Source organism: Microtus pennsylvanicus, chromosome 22, assembly GCF_037038515.1.
Source record: "Microtus pennsylvanicus isolate mMicPen1 chromosome 22, mMicPen1.hap1, whole genome shotgun sequence".
NCBI classification, from domain to species: domain Eukaryota; kingdom Metazoa; phylum Chordata; class Mammalia; order Rodentia; family Cricetidae; genus Microtus; species Microtus pennsylvanicus.
In genome coordinates this window covers 32,781,553-32,799,540 of record NC_134600.1, presented here as the reverse complement: position 1 = coordinate 32,799,540, position 17,988 = coordinate 32,781,553, and the positions used below count along the sequence as shown (strand labels likewise).

Below are 17,988 nucleotides of genomic sequence, written 5' to 3'. Positions count from 1 at the left end.
CCCTCTCTGGTATCCATCTTTTGAATAGAGAGCCATTTCCATCATGTCCTGTTGTATTAAATAAGAATAGCCCTCATGTATTTGACTGTATGGCCCACAATTGGTGGTACTGTGTGGAAGGATTAGGAGATATGGTCTTGTTCGAGGTAGTGTATCACTAGGAGTGAGCTTTGAGGTTTCAAAAGCTCACAGTATTCTAATAGTTCTTTAAGTCTCTACTCCTCATGCGTGTAGTTCTTGTAAGCTCTTAGCTAATTCTCCAGTGCCATGCCTCTGCCAGATTTCATTACTCCCACCTTGATGGGCATGGTCTCCCCCTCTGAAACTGTAAGCAAACTCTAACAACACCCTTTATTTGTAAGCTGTCTTGATCATTGTGACCATTCACAGCAACAGTACAGGAACTACAGCACCTTCCTTTGTGATGTGGGATTCCCTTCTGTATGCTGTGAAAACCATTGGTTAATAAAGGACTACTTTGAGCCTATAGCAGAGCAGGGCAGAAAGAGCTAGGTGGGGAAAACTAAAGTGAATGCTGGGAGAAAGAAGGGCGAAGTCAGAGAGAAGCCCTGTAGCCCTGCCAGAGACAGATGTTGGAACCTTGCTGGTAGGCCACAAGCCTCATGGTAAAATATAAAATAATGGAGATGGGTTAATTCTAGATATAAGAGCTAGCTAGCAGTACACTTCATAACTGGCCAAGCAGTGATTTAATTAACAGTCTCTGTGTGATTATTTCTGTTCTGCGCAGCTGGGACGGACAAGCAGCTCCTTACTACACCCTTGGTCACATTTTCTTTCTGCTTTTCATTCTGCCTTTCCTGAACTCTTACTAAAGAGTAAGAGACAATCTCAAGTCTCTTCTCTTATGAGCAATCCTCGGGCCTCCATCTTCCATCTCCCAATAGCACCTTCTCACTTGTAATGCACTAAAAGTTTGACAAAGCACTTCAACCTACATTACATTTTTTTTTTGTTTCTAATAGCCACTTTTCTTTTGGTTCGGTTCTCAAACATTCTGCAGAAACGGCCATATATGGTGCTAGGTTCTCAGTCAATATGTCTACTGCAGCTATTCAGATACTTAGATCATGTGGGTCCTAACTTCTGTATCCACTGGTAACTGCCTCATTGAATTGGCTAGTGGAGTGTGTAGCCTAGTTGGGGGAAGTCACTAGAAACATACCTTGAAAGGGTCTGATGTACAAATGTGAACACTCACCTGCCCTTTGCTTCCCTGCTGTAATGTGGCTTTATCCAACTACAAGGTTTTAGCCACATCTCAGAGCCAAGGCATTAGACCTAGTCAATAACAGGCTGATATGTCTGAAACTCTGATCCAAAATAACTTGTTTATCTAATTAATTTTGTTACATAATAAAAAGTTTACAAACACAACTCAAAGGGGTACGAAGAATTAAAGGCTAGAAAAAGTCAACCCCAAGGAAATAATGTTAGTGAATTTAAAAAGACACTCAATTAAATCTAACATTCCTAAGATTTGTACTTTATATTATGCCCCTGTGATCATTTTTTTTTCTCTTAGGTAATCCAAAAGCAGTATATTTATTTCTGTATCATCACACTAAATGGAATATTTTAGCTTAACTGCATTGGCTTCTCTCTACTCTGTATTTTTGAAAAGTAAAAGCTGATCCTTAAGGTTGCTGTAATGACAATCCCAGCTTTATCATGATACAGAAACCAAAGAGTAAAAAGTAATTATTATATTAAATAAATCAGCCAAATGATTTTAATTTGCTAGTAAATATAATGTAGATGGGATAACATGCATTTCTGGGACAAATAAAAAAATTAAAGCTCAAATGTCTTGCACCATAGAGCACAAACACACCCCAACAAAACACCCAAACCCTAGCACTCACATACACCCCAACAAAGCACCCATTCCTTGGGGCTCTCACACACCCAAACAAAGCACCCATCCTTTAGGGCTCAAACATACCCTAACAAAGCACCCATTCCTTAGGCCCACACACACCTCAAATTATCCATCACCTAGAGTTCACAAACACCTCAACAAAGCACCCTCAAGGCTATAACACAAACACCTCAACAAAGCACCTGTCCCTTACGGTGCTAACACACACACACACCTCAATAAGGTACCATCCCTTAGGGCTCTAACACATACCTTCATCTATCCCTTGCGGCTCTGTCCATTTGATTTTAACTACCCAACATGTTTCCTGGAGGAGGATTTGAAGTTTTCTTGGCTCTAGCAATTATTTTTTTGGTACATCTGGGTATTTGCAACATCTCTTCCACTGACAAAGCACAGAATGAAGGTGACCTCTGTGTTTGCCAGAAGCAGTGGAAACCTTCCAGAGTTTGTGTTTCTGAATGTCTTGGCAGCGTCTGTCAGCAGCGAGCACAAAACAGTAACACTGTTCAAATTACGGAATTGGTTTACTCAGTGGAAGTTCGGGGCTTGTCCTCAAACTCAGATATCACAGCATCTCTTCATTGTTTTTCTTTCATGCTTTTATTGAGTAATGATATATTTCCTATGCTTCTACATAGTGAGTTCTGAACACTTTCTGACTTTAGGGCTGAGTTAGATGGTTTCCAGGCACCTCTAATTAAATATTCACCAAATGTCATGCCTGCCTTCTAGTTCGGGCAACTGTTTGATTCCAGTCTATGTCTTAACAAATAGTACCATCAACTGGAAACCAGAAAATACAGGAAAACGCTGCATTTTCTCTGTGTTTCCTACCATCATTACAGTGGTTGAAGGCCTATAACACTTTCCTCTTGACTCCCATGGACCTCTTAAGTTGTACTTTTATCTCAAATCACCCTCAACTAGTTCTCTTCACTTCTTAAATGTGTCCCACAAAATGTTGCTGAAAAATTACCGAACAAACTGACCCCACGAAATCTGTCCATAAAGCATTTCCAACACAATATGTAAGCCCCCCTTAGATTTCAGAGTACTGCTCTTTTTGAACTTACTTGGAATGACAATGTCTACCTTATAGAATTATTTGCATGATTGAAGAACATATTCAAAGTGCCTTAAACACCATATAACATATAGGATACATAAATTATAAACGTTTTTCTGAATAGCAGTAGCTAACGAATAAGCATGCATCTTGCTACAGTGGCTTGGCGTACTTCTCATTCTGCAGTCTCCATTCTCATGGGTTTCTACATTAAATTCTAGAGCTTACTAATTGGAAATTCTTTTCACTACACATGAATGCTTGACTCTCAACAGTTCTGTATGTTTTTCAGACAGCATTTGTTATCTTTCTCATGATACTACTTACTCAGTAGTCCTTGCTTAATGGACATTGCTGGAGACTCAAAGGATAGCAAGTGCTCTTTGGTTCACATAAGCCTTTTAGCAAATGTACTGGATTGAATATTATTATTTATAGTAAATATTAACTCAAGTGAACACTTACGTATAATACAAATGGTATATAATAACAATCACTTATCAAGCTCATACTATATTCCAAGAATATTATACACATTGTAGCCTGCCATGCTTTTAGCATTCCTACAAATATATGTAACTATGAATTTTGCAAAATGAGGAGCTGAGGTGTAGAAATGTGTATCATATTCTTTCAGATTCATTTCCAGCCCAGGGCATTGCTCTACCTGGGATCCAAACCTTCTTGCTTTAGACCTGTGAGCTCTTACCTATTACACTGCAATATGAATTGCTTTAAGGTGAGATAGTCTCATGAACCTTTGTGTAATCACCAACCGTAACTGAAGCCTTAGGGTATACTATGCCCAAAGATTGGCACTACTCAAACTGTGTTCATGATGCTGGGTACCAAGGAGCCCTGGTCCATTTTATTCTAAAATACATGCTATTTTTTTATCTGTTGTTCTAATAACATCGTGAAAGACACACCTACAAGAAGAACAACACCTTTTCTTGATAGCTTTGAACTCAAGTCATACAGCATGTGCCACTGAATGAAGACCTCAAACGTACAGGTGTCTTAATTATGTTTTTATTAATCTATCTATAGTCTCTAGCTTGGTGCCTTCCAAAAGGTAGGCAACCAAAACCAGCTTGTGAATATTCAGTAAATGAATTCTAATTCTAAATAGATGGAGTTGGAACATTTTGATGAGTCAACTGATAATTACATACGTTCCCGGATCAATGGCCTATACACTTGTAAACAGTATATAAGTCAAAAATATCTCAAGTTGGACTTGGCATGGATTGTTGGTATATTTTTGTAGCTGATTTGCTTTCTTGAATATGCTCCATTTCAGATAAGGTTAAAACAAATTTGTATTCCTAGTTTTTATTTCAAGATGATGAAATTTCTCAGGTTTAAACCAGAAACAGAATTGAGTGAGGTAATGGAGAAATACCGAGAATTAGGCTGAACTGATATAGTGACAAAATGCATTTTGATGTATTCTCCAAAGTTCTGGTATTGAAAGATCATCAACAGTACTTACCATTAAAAATTAAGATTGGAATTAAAAATAGTTTATATTAATATAGACTAGCATGATTTTGGCTATGAGTAGCAAAAAACTAAAATTAGATGTCATAAATATCTTGTGCTTTGTAATATCAGAACTGGCTTGGAGAGAGGTTGAATTATAGGTCCCTTTTCCTGAAGTCCTTCTGAGAGCCAGAGTAGTCTCTTTGTTCTCTTCTGTCATCTTCCCCTTTTCTGCCCAGAGCTCTTCATGATCACAGGATAGCGACACCTGCTTCTGGCCCAGTTTCCATGGGTGAGAACTTTCAATCAGAGGAGGGGATAGTATTTTTTGTATTATCTTATTTTAAGAACTAAGAAATTCCTCAGAAAGTCCCGTAAAAGAATTCATCTTACTTTCATTCCTTAGACTTGGGTTACCAGCCATTTCCTAAGCAAATATAACTGATAGAACAATGGAAGTACCTTGTCTGGTTTAGACTCGTTGAGATTCATTTTCTTGAACTAATGACAACCTGATATAGAAACACCAAGCAGTATATCAGCATGTGCACTTGCAAATAAAACCTACATTCTACCAGTAAGAGCATGGAAGGAAGGAGAAGGAGGTGTTTTCCATAAATAACCAACTCTTTCTTTAATAATTTTGTGGCTAAGCTAAAATTGAAAAGATATTCAATTCAAGTGAACTGCAGCTGTGGTCAGTGCTAAGTGAATTAATCTGTACAAGAACCAAGGGTACTATGAGGCTGTGGACACAGGGGATGAAGATACTTCAAGTAAATGTCAAGACTGGTTCATAGCTGCTATAGAGGGGCTCTATAGGAGTGACTCATGTGCGGTGCTGCTGTGCAGAAGGGGGAGAAGAGATTATAACACACTGCACCTTTCAAAAGGCCACAAGAACGTATAAAGCTCACACTACAGGAAAACAGCATGAGATGTATCTAACCAGATGAGTGTTGCACACACACATACACACACGTGTGTTGAGATAACAATGTGATACCAGTTCACTAAATACAGTGTTTAAGCTTCAGATTATCAGCTAAAAATAGATCAATGTAAAGGTGTGGGAACAGAAAAGGACATTTGTGAGACAATGCAAAACGATGCTTTCTTGTTCTATAGTGACTGGAGAAGTTGTTTAGAATGTCAAGGATGTCATTAATTGTGTACATTTTAATAGTGAATCTCTAGTAGGTACATGATAATAAGTTCATAAACAGTGAATTAATTTGACAGAAGGTAATGGTTTCACATTTAAAATACTAACATAAGATAAAGTAGCATTGTCTTTATTTCATGGGAAAAAAATTTTAGCATCCCTGATAATTAAAGTTTTTCTTTTCTAAAAAATTTTAAAAGCTAATATTTTTCTTTGAGTTAAAGTAAAGAAGTTTAGCATAATTTTATTTATTTTAAATAATAATTAAAATTTCAGTAGGCTACATGCATTACTGGATATAAATCTTATATTTTTCTCTGAAATATTTAAACCAATTAAAATTATATACTGGGCAAATCTATTTTCCAGTTTGTTACTAAGCATAAACTCAGCTGTTTATTCATTGGTTGAAATGGATGTGAAGATGCAAATTGGTGCTTTCTACATAGCTCACTATCTACTTTTTGATATAAGGGAAAATCTAAACTAGTACATCAATTACAGAAATTTAAGTATTTGATTCCTTTTGTGTTGATGGTCTGCCACTCTCAGAGTTCCAAGTTTGCTCACACTTGAAATTTTCTGCTCTTGGGGCTCTCCTCCATCTACCAGGCGACCTTGTCAAGCCACAACATGAGGGCTTTGGCCTCGTCGTATTGAATCCTATTTTGTCCTGTTCTGCTGTTGTTTCTTGGAGGCCTGCTTTTTTTTTTGAAGAGGAAATGGAGGGGCGTGGATATGGGGGAGAAGAGAACTGGGTATGGATCTAGAAGGAGGGGAAAATGTCATTGTATTGTATGAGAAAAGAATCTATTTCCAATAACCTTTCTAAAATAAAAACAAAAAGAAAAAGAAAAAAGAAAAAAATGAGTCACAAATACTATATGCTCACACACATAAATCCTTTATTTTACAAATCTTTAAGCAACGGTGACCGAGTGCTTTCCACACACATGTGTATCCTATGAAGCAGAAGACATTTCAGTTTATTGGGTAGCATCTGCACTGAAGAGAAGAGAAAGAAAGCATAGACGCTTCCAAACAACAGGGACAGAGGATCCCGGGGGGGGGGGGGTGAAGGATGTTTCAGAACCACTGATCACAAAGTGGACTTTGGTGTTTTCACTTCAGATGCATAAGACCAACTTGGACAACAGTCTTGCTCCTCCCAAAAGAATATCTGTTCCTTCTGTTTAGTTAGCACAGTATTCCCTTGGTAGCACATTTGCTACAAAGACAGGATTAGAATTATCTGTACTCAGTACGCTTTTAGAAAGGAACAAAGCTGTTTGTAAGGGTTCAGTAAGGCTTTAAGCCTAAGCAGTTGCCTTTTTTTTTTCTTTAAAGAAATTTTGTCTGGTATAATGATACTTTATTTACAGTGTGGACTGCAAGGAAAAGCAAACCCAATGTCAGAATGTCAACACTAGACATTTCAAATCTAACGTTTCTTTCACATTTGAATTCCAGCTAATCAGATTTTAATCAGCTTAGTGGGTTCCTAGGTTGATCTGTGGGTTTCTAGCACTAGTCACTATTGTATGGATGAGTGTATACCGGACAAATAAGTAACTCCTTATGCAAGCTAATGTAAATAATTAGGATAAGCAATACAGCTCATATTAAAATTAGCGGTAAGTACTAACATAAAAACACTTTTTGCAAATATTTCCCTCAAGTCTCTGTAATTGTTTTAGAGATTGTATGGAGCATAAAGATTTGTGCTGTCCTTGATAGTTTAGTGGACAATTTGGAAAACACGTTTTTCAAAATACCTGGTAATAAACTGCCATGTGGAAAAGTATTCAATTAAATGTATTTCTTTAAATACCTTTTTTTCCTGATATTTCATCGTATTGCTTTAAATAACACAAAGGAACTATGAAGCACATGTAGCACAAAAAAATGGAGAACGTATTTTCAAAGGCAGACAAAGGCATTTAATTATTAAAATACCTTAAATAAATCCAGTAACATTTTAAAAGTCCCTCCCCCCATGGGCCTTGGGAAAGGATCTGTATTGAATGCCATTGCTGTTGCATAATGAGTAATCAGAGAAGAAAACCTTAATTGTTTATTCCAGACTATGCAAAATGGTCAAAACTACATACTAAACTTAAAGTTTTAAAATCATTAAAGAATTATTCCCACAACTTTGTAACAAGAGTTAGTCAAATGTCAACAATTTCCCGTACGTAAACAACTTTGGCTAATTTTCTACGACGTGAATATTGCACACTCGTGTGCAACAGATGCACATCCCTAGGTGAATCTTCAGCTAACTGGCCTTAGCTGTTACCGACTTATCTCTAAATTTTCTGGGTAACGTAGTTCGTTCTTATCAAGGGAGATATGTTGGTACTTCCTGGGGACAAAAGAGAAAAGGTTGAGGCTAAAACATGAACGACGATCCTAAGAAAGCTGTAAGACCCTGTTACCTACTTCTTGTCACGAAGCAGTCAAGCTATGGCTAAGGGAGATTTTAAAAATCAGTATTGGACACCGCAACTCCTGGTGGGATTAACTCAAGTTCTGGAAGGTCACCAGAGTGTTATCCATAGAGATACTGTGGCCATGACCACCATCTTTAGTAACATTTGCCTATATTAAGAGGCTGACATTGTTATAAATGCAATTCATATTTTGTTCTGTATTTGAGATAATTTCCTTTGTCATAGATTGTTGAGTGCGACAAGGTTGATATCGGTTTCTGTTTTGCCTGGTCCCACAGCCGCTCAGTCCCAAAATACACACAAAAGACCCTGAAAAAGCCCCCAATAGGAGTGGATGGCCAAGATGTTCCAACATTTCAGAGGACCTTTATTGGAATTTCCTCTGGGTTCTACATCCAGAACAGCCTTAAGACGTCTTGCTGAGATGACCAAGCCTCACTGAATATTTCAGTCAGGACTTGACCATAATCCTAAATCTTCTTTAGGTCCCCAGAAGATTATCAGCACCCCCAAACAAAAGGAAGTAGCCTAGAAAACTATGCCCACATTCCAAAAAAAATGAATTATGAATATTTGTCTTTGTTTAGAGTGTTGGCTACACGTTTTTATGGATAATGGTCAGAAAAAAAGGCTAAGCAAAGGAGATTAGATTCAGAGTTCTTTTTCTTTTTTTTTTTTAAAAGGGGGGAATGGGGGTGGGGAAGTCCCATGGTACAATGGTCCTGTCACTTGTATTCATTGTATTGGTTTAATAAAATGCTGATTATCCAGTAGCCAGGCAGGAAGTATAGGCAGGGCAACAAGCATAGGAGAATTCTCAGAAGAGGAAAGGTTCAGTCTACAGCTGTCACCCAGATGCATAGGAAGCAAGATGAGAATGCCTCACTGATAAAAGGTACCAAGCCATGTGGCTAACACAAACAAGAATTATGGGGTAATATAAGATGTAAGGGTTAATTAATAAGAAGCTTGAGCTAATAGGCCAACCAGTTTATAATTAATTTAGGCCCCTATGTGTTTCTTTGGGACTGAATGGCTGTGGGACTAGGCAGGACAGAAACCTCTGTCAACATGACCACTTATTAATTCTGTTTTATTATAGCTCTTCTTGCAGAGAAACTTGATTTGTAGCTATGCCATAAAAGTTCCACTAACAATATGATCTATCTGGCTACCATGGTGTTTAAGAAGCATAAATATATTTTTAAACTAAATGAATCCCAATATTATTTCTTTGCTTGTCAAAATTATAGTAAACACTTCAATATATTCACCAGCTTTTAAAGGAGGAAAGATTTGCAAAGAAAGGGATAATTTAGCAGCTAGAAATAAGCTTTATCGAAATCAGTGATTTCTGACCAGTGGGTCACATCTCCGTTAGGGGTTGAATGACCCTTTTATAGAGGTCACCTAAGATCATCAGAAACAACAGATATTTACATTATGATTCACAACAATAGAAAATTACAGTTATGAAGTGACAACAAAAATCATTTTATGGTTGAGGATCAGCACAACATGAGGAAGTATATTAAAAGGTTACAGAATTAGGATGGGTGAGAACCACTGTTCTAAAGTCTAAAATAAGTACAAAAGAACAAATCTTCATAAATAAAGACATGAGTGAAGGTTACTTTTAAAGGCAAAAACATGTTCCACTGACTTCATGACAACAATCATCAAAGAAATACGTTTTATAAAAAGATTTTTTTCTGAAAATCCCACTCCGTCTACAACTAAATTTTGCACTTATTATCAATTAGATATTAGTTATTTCTCATTTTCACCTCCATATCTCGGACAGTTAAGAGTAAAAATATCTTGATTTGTAGGCCTAGAATGACAGCTAAGCAATTCGGAGCACACAGTGCTCTTGAAGAGGACCATGTTTGATTCCCATCAGCCCTGTCAGGCAGGCCACAGCTGCCTGGAACTCCAGCTCCAAGGGCCTCCAACATCTGTGGCCTACACTGACATTTGAACGCACTTGCACACGTGCACATGACACACATGCATGCAATTTTAAAATCACTGTAAAAATACCTTGAAGCCTAAAAGTAATGAAAGTAGCTCAAAATGATCAATATGCTTAGAATAAAATTTGCTACATTTGCATAATGCTTACTACCTGCAAACCACAGCATGATTTATATGTGTAACTCAGCTAATGATTATTGGCAACGCTGGGGCAGGAATCCAAGATCTGACACACGATAGAGCGGTAATTCCAGCAGATTACATCCCCAGTGGTTATTTCATGTCCTTAAGAAACTGCTACTTCATCCACTTAGAAAACTTGTTCATACAACTGTCATCAGAAGTATTCTCGGGATTCAAAGCCAGATGATCTATGAGGAAGAGCCCACGTTTTACCACCCCTGTCCCCACTTCCTAAGAGAGACGATGCCACCCGGATCAGCCATGCGTTTGGAAGTCATGGTTTAAACTGCAAGCAATACGGGATGTCAGTTGTGCCAACTTTTTCTCTCATTATGAAAGTAAATGTGTTGAGTTTCCAGCGACTAGAAAGGAAACTAAGAATAATGAATGTGCCAAAAAAAAAATTACACAGTGTAAATGTTAAGAGAAGAAATGGCGGCGGTTGTATTCTTCAGCTGGCATTTCACCCCAAGGCTGTTCTCATTCAAAGCAAACGCAGGAGGGAAGTGAATGCTCATGCTTAGCGTTCAAGGTCATGCCATTTAAATAGTAAAAATCTGTCTCCCGACAGTGAGAACCACATTGGCATCTCTCATCTTTCAGTTTAAGCCGAAGTCTTTATTATCCAACGTTCTTCTAAAGCAGGCACAATAAAGACGTGGGTACAGCTCAGTAACAGATAATGTGCTAAGCACAGGGAAGGCCCTGGGTTTGAACCCCACCACTAGATAAATATTAAGCTGATCAGTATATTAAAACGGTTTCTTTAATTTTAATGATTGAAAATCCACATAACTCACATTCTATGGAATCAAATCAATTTTTGGAGAGCAAAAATTGACATACTTTGAATTTCACTATCTAAAACTAAAAGGCAGCGTGGAAGTTTAACACATGATATTAGACTGATGTCAGTCAAGGAGAAAGGGTGACCCCTAATAAATGTGAATCTATGTGTCTTTGAAGGTGTCTTTGAAAGAAGCAAGGGGAGAGGGAGTGATGTAGATCTTGTCTAAAAATGAAACTCAAAGGCTTTTAACAGTCCATCTTCCACCTGGAAAGAATTAGAAAAGTATTTTTCCTTTTATTTTCCACTGTGGGGTATTAAATGGGAAAATGTATCCAGGCTCTGCAGGCCCCTGTGTGGTCTGAGAGGCATCGGGAACCATAGGCTAAGGAATGTGGGACACGAGCGTGACAGCCGGCCTAACTGGCTGCTGTGAACTTGAGCAGCAAAGCTAAAAGGAAAAGACAAAGAAAGGAAAATTTACTACTTCAATTTCTATCCAGAATCATCCAGGATGTTCTCCTCACAGGGCCCTAGGAGATAATGAGAACTCAGACAGCATTGCTCACTCACTAAACCTCTTGGTAAGGAACATTTATTATGAATAAAAAGGATGCAACAGAATATCACCAATAAATATAAATGATATCTTTATATAGAGTTTATGGTGTAGGTTAAAAGATGATGAAACAAAAAAACAGAATTTGTTGAATTTTGTTGAAAAGGTTTTGTAATGAGTTCGAAGGCATTTAAGCAGTTCAGAGAAACGCTGAACACCTGTCTTCTTTAGGATACCTTAAAATACTAGCTTCTCGCTTTCCTTAGAAAGTAGGATAATTTAAAACTATGATGACTATAATGTTAAATTAGCCAAAAGTGAGTAAAAGTTGGTTAATTATCACAATTTATCTGAGGTATATTTTAGTAGTGCTTTTGATATACATATCTTCATTTCCAACAAAACCTTTCTTGGTTTTTCTATGACCATGTTTGTAGTGTCTGTATAATGTCCAATATACAATGAAACCTTTTAAAATATATCTTATTAATAATGAAAAAAACCCAACTCCAAACAAGCCATGTTTAAGTTCTCCGGTTATGCCATATTTTCTTCTTTTTGTTTCCAGAAATGTAACTACTGAGCCAAGAGCTTTTACTCCATTTTCAAACACGTACAAACTCACCCAGGAAACACAGACTCTATACTTAGTGTTCTGCAATTTTCATTTAGTCACATTTATAATCAAAAAATCTAAGCACCAATAATAAATAACAAGTTCATAAGAATATATGAATCACTACACTTAGAGAAATACACAAGAGTATTATAGATTTCCCAAAAACCATTAATTAATTAATTAAGAAATTATTTCTGTCCATAGTAATTCAGTAGATGAATCATTACAAATATCTATCACTGGACACCTGACAGTTAGTTGACAGGCCAAGAATTAGCTTTATACTGTGAAAAGATTTTCATTTAAATATCTCACTCCATAAAAATACATTCCGTGAATCTGAAAATCTGTATCTTTTCAACAAAACAACACAGGAACTGAATGATCAGGGTCAGCTTTAGCTAAAATCACGGTCACACAGAAACCTTTTCCCGTGGGGAGATCCAAACTAAGAGAAATCTCAACCGACAACACAGCTCACAGGTTTGCTCTGTTGGAGATCACGCTTCCCACGGTCAAAGGTGAAGACTTCTCAGATTGGCCAAGGTTTTATCATGCATCACAGAATATTCAGAATTCCATTTCTTATCTCGGGTTCTCAGTTTGCACTTTTAGGCCCTCCCTTTTCCAGTGTCTCCCTGGATTTCAATTACTATATTTCTAATCCTAGAGCTTTTCCTTCTGGGGACACACGCTTATTTTTGTTTGTACTAAACTTGGCCAAATTCTATCTCAAGTTACAGGCATCCGAATATAGTGATCATGGGAACCCCTGGAGAACAGTCACTCGTTAGCAGACTTGGGTGGGTGGTTGTGGGATCACTCACCACCAAAGTCTGTTTCCATCCTGTGACCCACAGAGAAGTAGGGGAGAACTGATTTTCAAGGGTTTTCTCTGACTTCTATACATCACAGTGTGCAGATCCACCCACCCACCCATAAACCATGCACAGATAAAAAACAAATGTTTAAAAAGCGTTAACTTTTGCAGTTACTTTCCACTATAAACACCAATATTGTTACCACAAAACCATTGGTCCTTGGTTAATTATAGGCGATTTCTCGGATCCTAAATGTGAACTTCTCATTTATATCGACTGCTGTTATGCGCTACCCTAACATAAAAATGCGTTAGCATAACTCTCTGATTTTGAGTTAAATTACCTCATTTTGGAAAATAACAGGAGACTCTATCTTCTTTCATGGCACACAATACTTCGTGTTTACATTAGACAATCTAAAATGATCCGTGATGAATACCCAAGAAATTCCAGTGAAGACGCTTTCTTCCGTGGCAACTTAACTTTAGAAAAGTTTATGAACCTTCTTTCTCTCCTGTTTACTTTGAAACAAGCTTTGTCGATTAAATTTATGCTCAAAAAGCAATTGCTTAATAGTGTTTCTTCATAAATGGATCACAGCATTGAGTGGCAATTCAGAATAAAGTAATGCTCAGAATTTCACCACTGGGGCAGGACAAAGTAACAACAGACGAGAATCATTATACCGATAATGCTGATATGGATAAGACACATCTGTTGACCCTGCCACCCAGGAAACTGCATCGACGCATGCGGAAAACAAAGGCACACTACAATTTGTTGAGAGAGTCATCAAATGAAACTTTTTTTTGTCTCCATCTTTCCTCCCTCGGGACCACAATTTTCTTTCCAGCAAAGACAGTGGACAGCTCAGCAAGATTCCAATCTCTTTAAATCCACACCACAGCCCCAGAAGAGGCTCATCAAAGCCAAGCTAGAAAACAGGGAGCCTGAGCTACAACCAGCTCACATCTCCATCCACCCTCACGCCACAAACACGCCCCCAGATCTGGAGCTAGCTAGCAGAGAGCCCAACCACAGAGGAATTCCAGTCAATGAGGAAATCCCAGTCAATGAAGAATACTTTGGGGAACCTTTCTAACGCTGCAGTCTGCCTCCTCTCCAACACTGGAAAGCTCTCCCAGCTCCCAGTTCCTCAGGCTCTGCTCCTCCTCCCTCCTGCTGGCCAGGGGCGATCTCTAGGGTTAGTCAGTCTGCACGTGACTTTCTGTGCCCACATGACAAGACCGTGGGCGGAGGAGAAGGACTGAGGAGTGAAGCAGGGAAAAAAGTTACCGAACACTGGTCAAAGCATCCAAACCAATTTGTGCCTTTCCTTCCTCGCCAGTCAGTGGCTCAGAAATCCCTGGTGACCAGGAAGTCTCCAGACCAGCTCTGGAAACACACCAAGCATCTCCACTTGCCCCCTTGCTCAGAGCTTCTCTCAAACACTCTAATGACACCTTTGCACCTCAAATTGCTCCATCCTCCTTTCTCCATTCACCCTTGCCTCCTTCCTTCCCCGAAAGCTCTATATTCACTGTGGGCGATGCCACTGGCGCACCTTCTATTTGGTCCTAGAGCTCTGAGGTCAGACAAGGCCAAACACCTTCCAAAGGGGAGGAACCAACTACACAAACTAAGTTACCTGCCACACCGCCACCTGGCTTAACCGGCCGACCAGCCCCCTGCCCCGGTCCCGCTAATGCTCCTTTCACAGTTACTGTGCTCTCCGGACCCCACCCCGCGGTGGCGCAACATACACCCTTGCAACTCGCGCGCCCACCCTCTCTTTGCCCTCCCCAAGCAGGGGTCCCACCGCCTGGCAAAGCACCAAGCAAGCTGCGCTCACCTTGCTTGACGCACTTGAGCCGGAGTGGGTCCTTGCAGTGTTTGATCACGGCTAGAACGTCCCTGATGGTGAGCCCCGCCACGGGGGTCTCGTTCACCTCCAGGAGCAGCTCCTCGGATACCAACTTGCTGCCGCTTTCATAGGCCACCTTGCCTGGCTTCACCTCCCCCAGGTAGGGGAACTGTCCGTTTTCGGCGCCCCCCTTCAGTTCAAAGCCCAGCTGGCCCTCCGGGTTCCTGCCAATGACACTCTCGTGGACTTTGCTAGTCCAGTGGCTTTTCTTTTTCAAGCTTTTGGACATGGCAGTAGGGTGAGTAGCCTCAGTTCCTGAGGGTCCTGAGGGGAAGAGGGTTCGGGAGTCAAAATCGGGATGGAGGAGCCAGGGGTCCAAGGGATGAGGGTGGCAGACTTTGCCTTTCTCCCCCTCGGCTCCGCGCTTTCCCTCTTCTTTGGATGGGAGTGTGGCGGAGGAAGGGGGAGGGTGGATGAGAGGGACAGAGGTAGGAGAGCCTGGGTGAGGTTGTGCTGTCCCTTGAATGACACTCAAGGCTGTGGCCCCGCAGCGGAGGAAGCTGTGGTGGCGTTGGCGGCGTTAGCGGAGGTGGCGGCGAGCGGCCGAGCCAGCGCGAGCCTGTGGCCGAGCTGGTGAGCGGGTGGCGTGGGGGTGGGGAGCAGGGTAGGGATGCCGGGGGCCACTCCTGCGTGCTGCGAGTGGGAGCGCGCGCGCGCTCGCCCGCCGGCCTCGGTGTTGTTAGCCGATATCCATGGCAGCTGCAGTGGCAGCGGCGGGGAGCGTGTGTGTGTGTGTGTGTGTGTGCGCGTGTACTAGTTGTACTGTATTGGCAGGATGCGAGCGGGCGGGGAGGAGGGATGCGAGCCCAGGGAGGAGGCGCGCGCACCGGGTGGAGCGCCAGCGAGGGCTTCGTCGCCGCCGTCTCCCTCCCTCCGCGGCTTGACCCGGTAGTGAAGGCGGAGAGAGAGAGAGGCAGGCCCCGGGCCGCCCCGCAGCCTGCAGGAGGAGGCGGGAGCCGGGAAGGAGGAGAGCCGGGGCCCGGCGTGGGCAGGCCGGTGAGGAGAGCCAGGAGACCAGGCTGGACCTGCTTTCAGCTTCCCTCGCCGGCAGGACACCGCGACTTGCTCACACTCCGCAACGGAGGCAGCGGAAATCCAGCGACCCGATGGCGAGCCCGGTGCCTGGTGGTCCATCTGCGGCGGCGCCAGCCTGCTGGGGCTGCATCCCGCCACCGTCAGAAAGCTGGAGTTCAAAGTCCTAGCGTGGGACTGCAGACGACCTGGCAGTCAGAGCTAGACTTCACTGCTGGCCCCCTTCTCTTGAACAGTCTTAAATTTCTCGCAAAGTTCTCAGAAGTCCCCCTCCGCCAAGGGAAAGTTAGAGCAAGGAGTCTGGTCGTCGTGGTAGCGGCGAGAATGAGAAACAGCATCTGCAGACCAAGGCCACGAGTCCCCTGGGACAGAAACTTAAGCGGTGTGAGTGGAGTCAGTGTAGACCGCACCTGCCCTAGTTGAAAAGTGGAGAGGGTCGATGTGGGGGAGGGGTTGGTGATTAGAGTGAGAGCCTTGATGTAGAAATGTATAGGCAGTGGCAGGTTCTGTCGCAGGCTCTTTGGAGCCCATTCCCTAAAGTGAAATACCTTATTCAGCCTTGGCTGGGGGATGGGGGTGGGCTTGGTTCTACTCAAGTTGGTACACCAGACCTTGTTGACTCCTCAAGGAGGCCTTTCCCACGGTGAGGAGGGATGGGGGGGATGGGAACGAGCTAGTGGGGGTGGGGGGAGGGAGAAGGAGAGGGAGGGGAAACTGGGGTTGATATGTAAAATGAAAAGTGAATTTTTAAATAAAATATGAAAAAATAAAATATTCACTTTTTTAAATGATGGATAGTTTAACCTGGACAGGACTCAATCGTGTACCTGGTGTCTAAGCCTTAATATCATCGCACAAGCAGCACCACACCACAGAAAAGACGAGAGGACGTGAGGTGGGGTACAAACTTAGCTCCCTGGACTGCCTCTAGCTGCTTTTCTTTCCTGTCAGCAGGGAAGAAAGCTGAGCAGGGCAGAGAGGCTGAGAGCTGTTGATGTCCCCTGTGAAACATAGAGTGATCTTTTTAAGCTCCTGTAACTTAAATTGCTTAACTTTGAAATAAAATGTTTCAGACAAAAAAAAATATAAAGGAACAAAAAAAACACTCACCCACTCATCTTTGTAAGTCAGAGCATGGAAGTCAGAGCAGTTAAGATGTCTGGGATGGAGTGTGGGAGGGAAACGCTTCAGCTCAAAAGGCTTCCAACACCCAAACACAACCTAGGGGGTTTGAATCCAGCCTCTGCTGCTTTCCAGGACCTTTCTCGGTTTGCTTCTTTTTAATTATGGTTAACAATACTAATTGGGGCATGATGCAGCAAGCAGAAAATCAGGTAAGGCACGGAGAGCGCTTGCATGGTACACTTTGCTTGCCTCCTTCCTTCCTCTTTCCTTCACTCTTTATTTATCTGTCTATCCGTCCATCTATCTATCTATCTATCTATCTATCTATCTATCTATCTATCTATCTATCTATCTATCTATCTATCTATCTATCTATCTATCTGAGGAAGAAGGCAGCAGACTGGGTCAGAACTGAAGATCTTTAAAAAGGATGAAATTGCTTCACATTGTCTCTTTTCCACTTGAGGAAATGGAAATCCAGGAAATGGGCTCTGACTGAGGGGTGGGCTGGGGGTCCTGTCTTGGCCTTGGGGAGTGCTTAGGAGTCCTGAGATTTCTACTGACAGCCCAGCTTCACCTAGAGTTAGGCTGCAGGTTATACAAGCCAGTCTAAGTGGAAACTGATGGTGAGCAGAATCTGGATTTGCATAACACCAGCTACAAGTTACCATCAGTGTGCATGCTAATAGCTGAGGTTCTGTTTGTTGCTTGTTCGTCTGTTTATCTTATATACTTCTTTACAGGTGAGGGAAAGGAGGCACGGAGGGACAGAGTTCACGAAGTCACGTTTAAATAGTATACACAGTTTGCATCTAACCAAAGTGACAATAATTCCATCCGTTTACACCCCCTGCCTTGTCCTCACGCCTCCTCTCAGTCACTGCAT

General features: G+C 41.4%; 1 protein-coding gene across 4 annotated transcripts in view; it reads right to left on the bottom strand.

The window, feature by feature from the left end:
* Magi2 (membrane associated guanylate kinase, WW and PDZ domain containing 2) overlaps positions 1-15,512 on the bottom strand; it is a 1,214,245-nt gene extending 1,198,733 nt beyond the window's left edge. For all 4 annotated transcript variants that reach the window (XM_075955872.1, XM_075955873.1, XM_075955874.1 and 1 more), the window contains exon 1: positions 14,874-15,512. In XM_075955872.1, coding sequence (XP_075811987.1) covers positions 14,874-15,174 — 301 coding nt within the window. In that variant the 5' untranslated portion in view covers positions 15,175-15,512. The remainder of the gene's footprint in view (positions 1-14,873) is intronic.
* Positions 15,513-17,988: the final 2,476 nt, after the last annotated feature.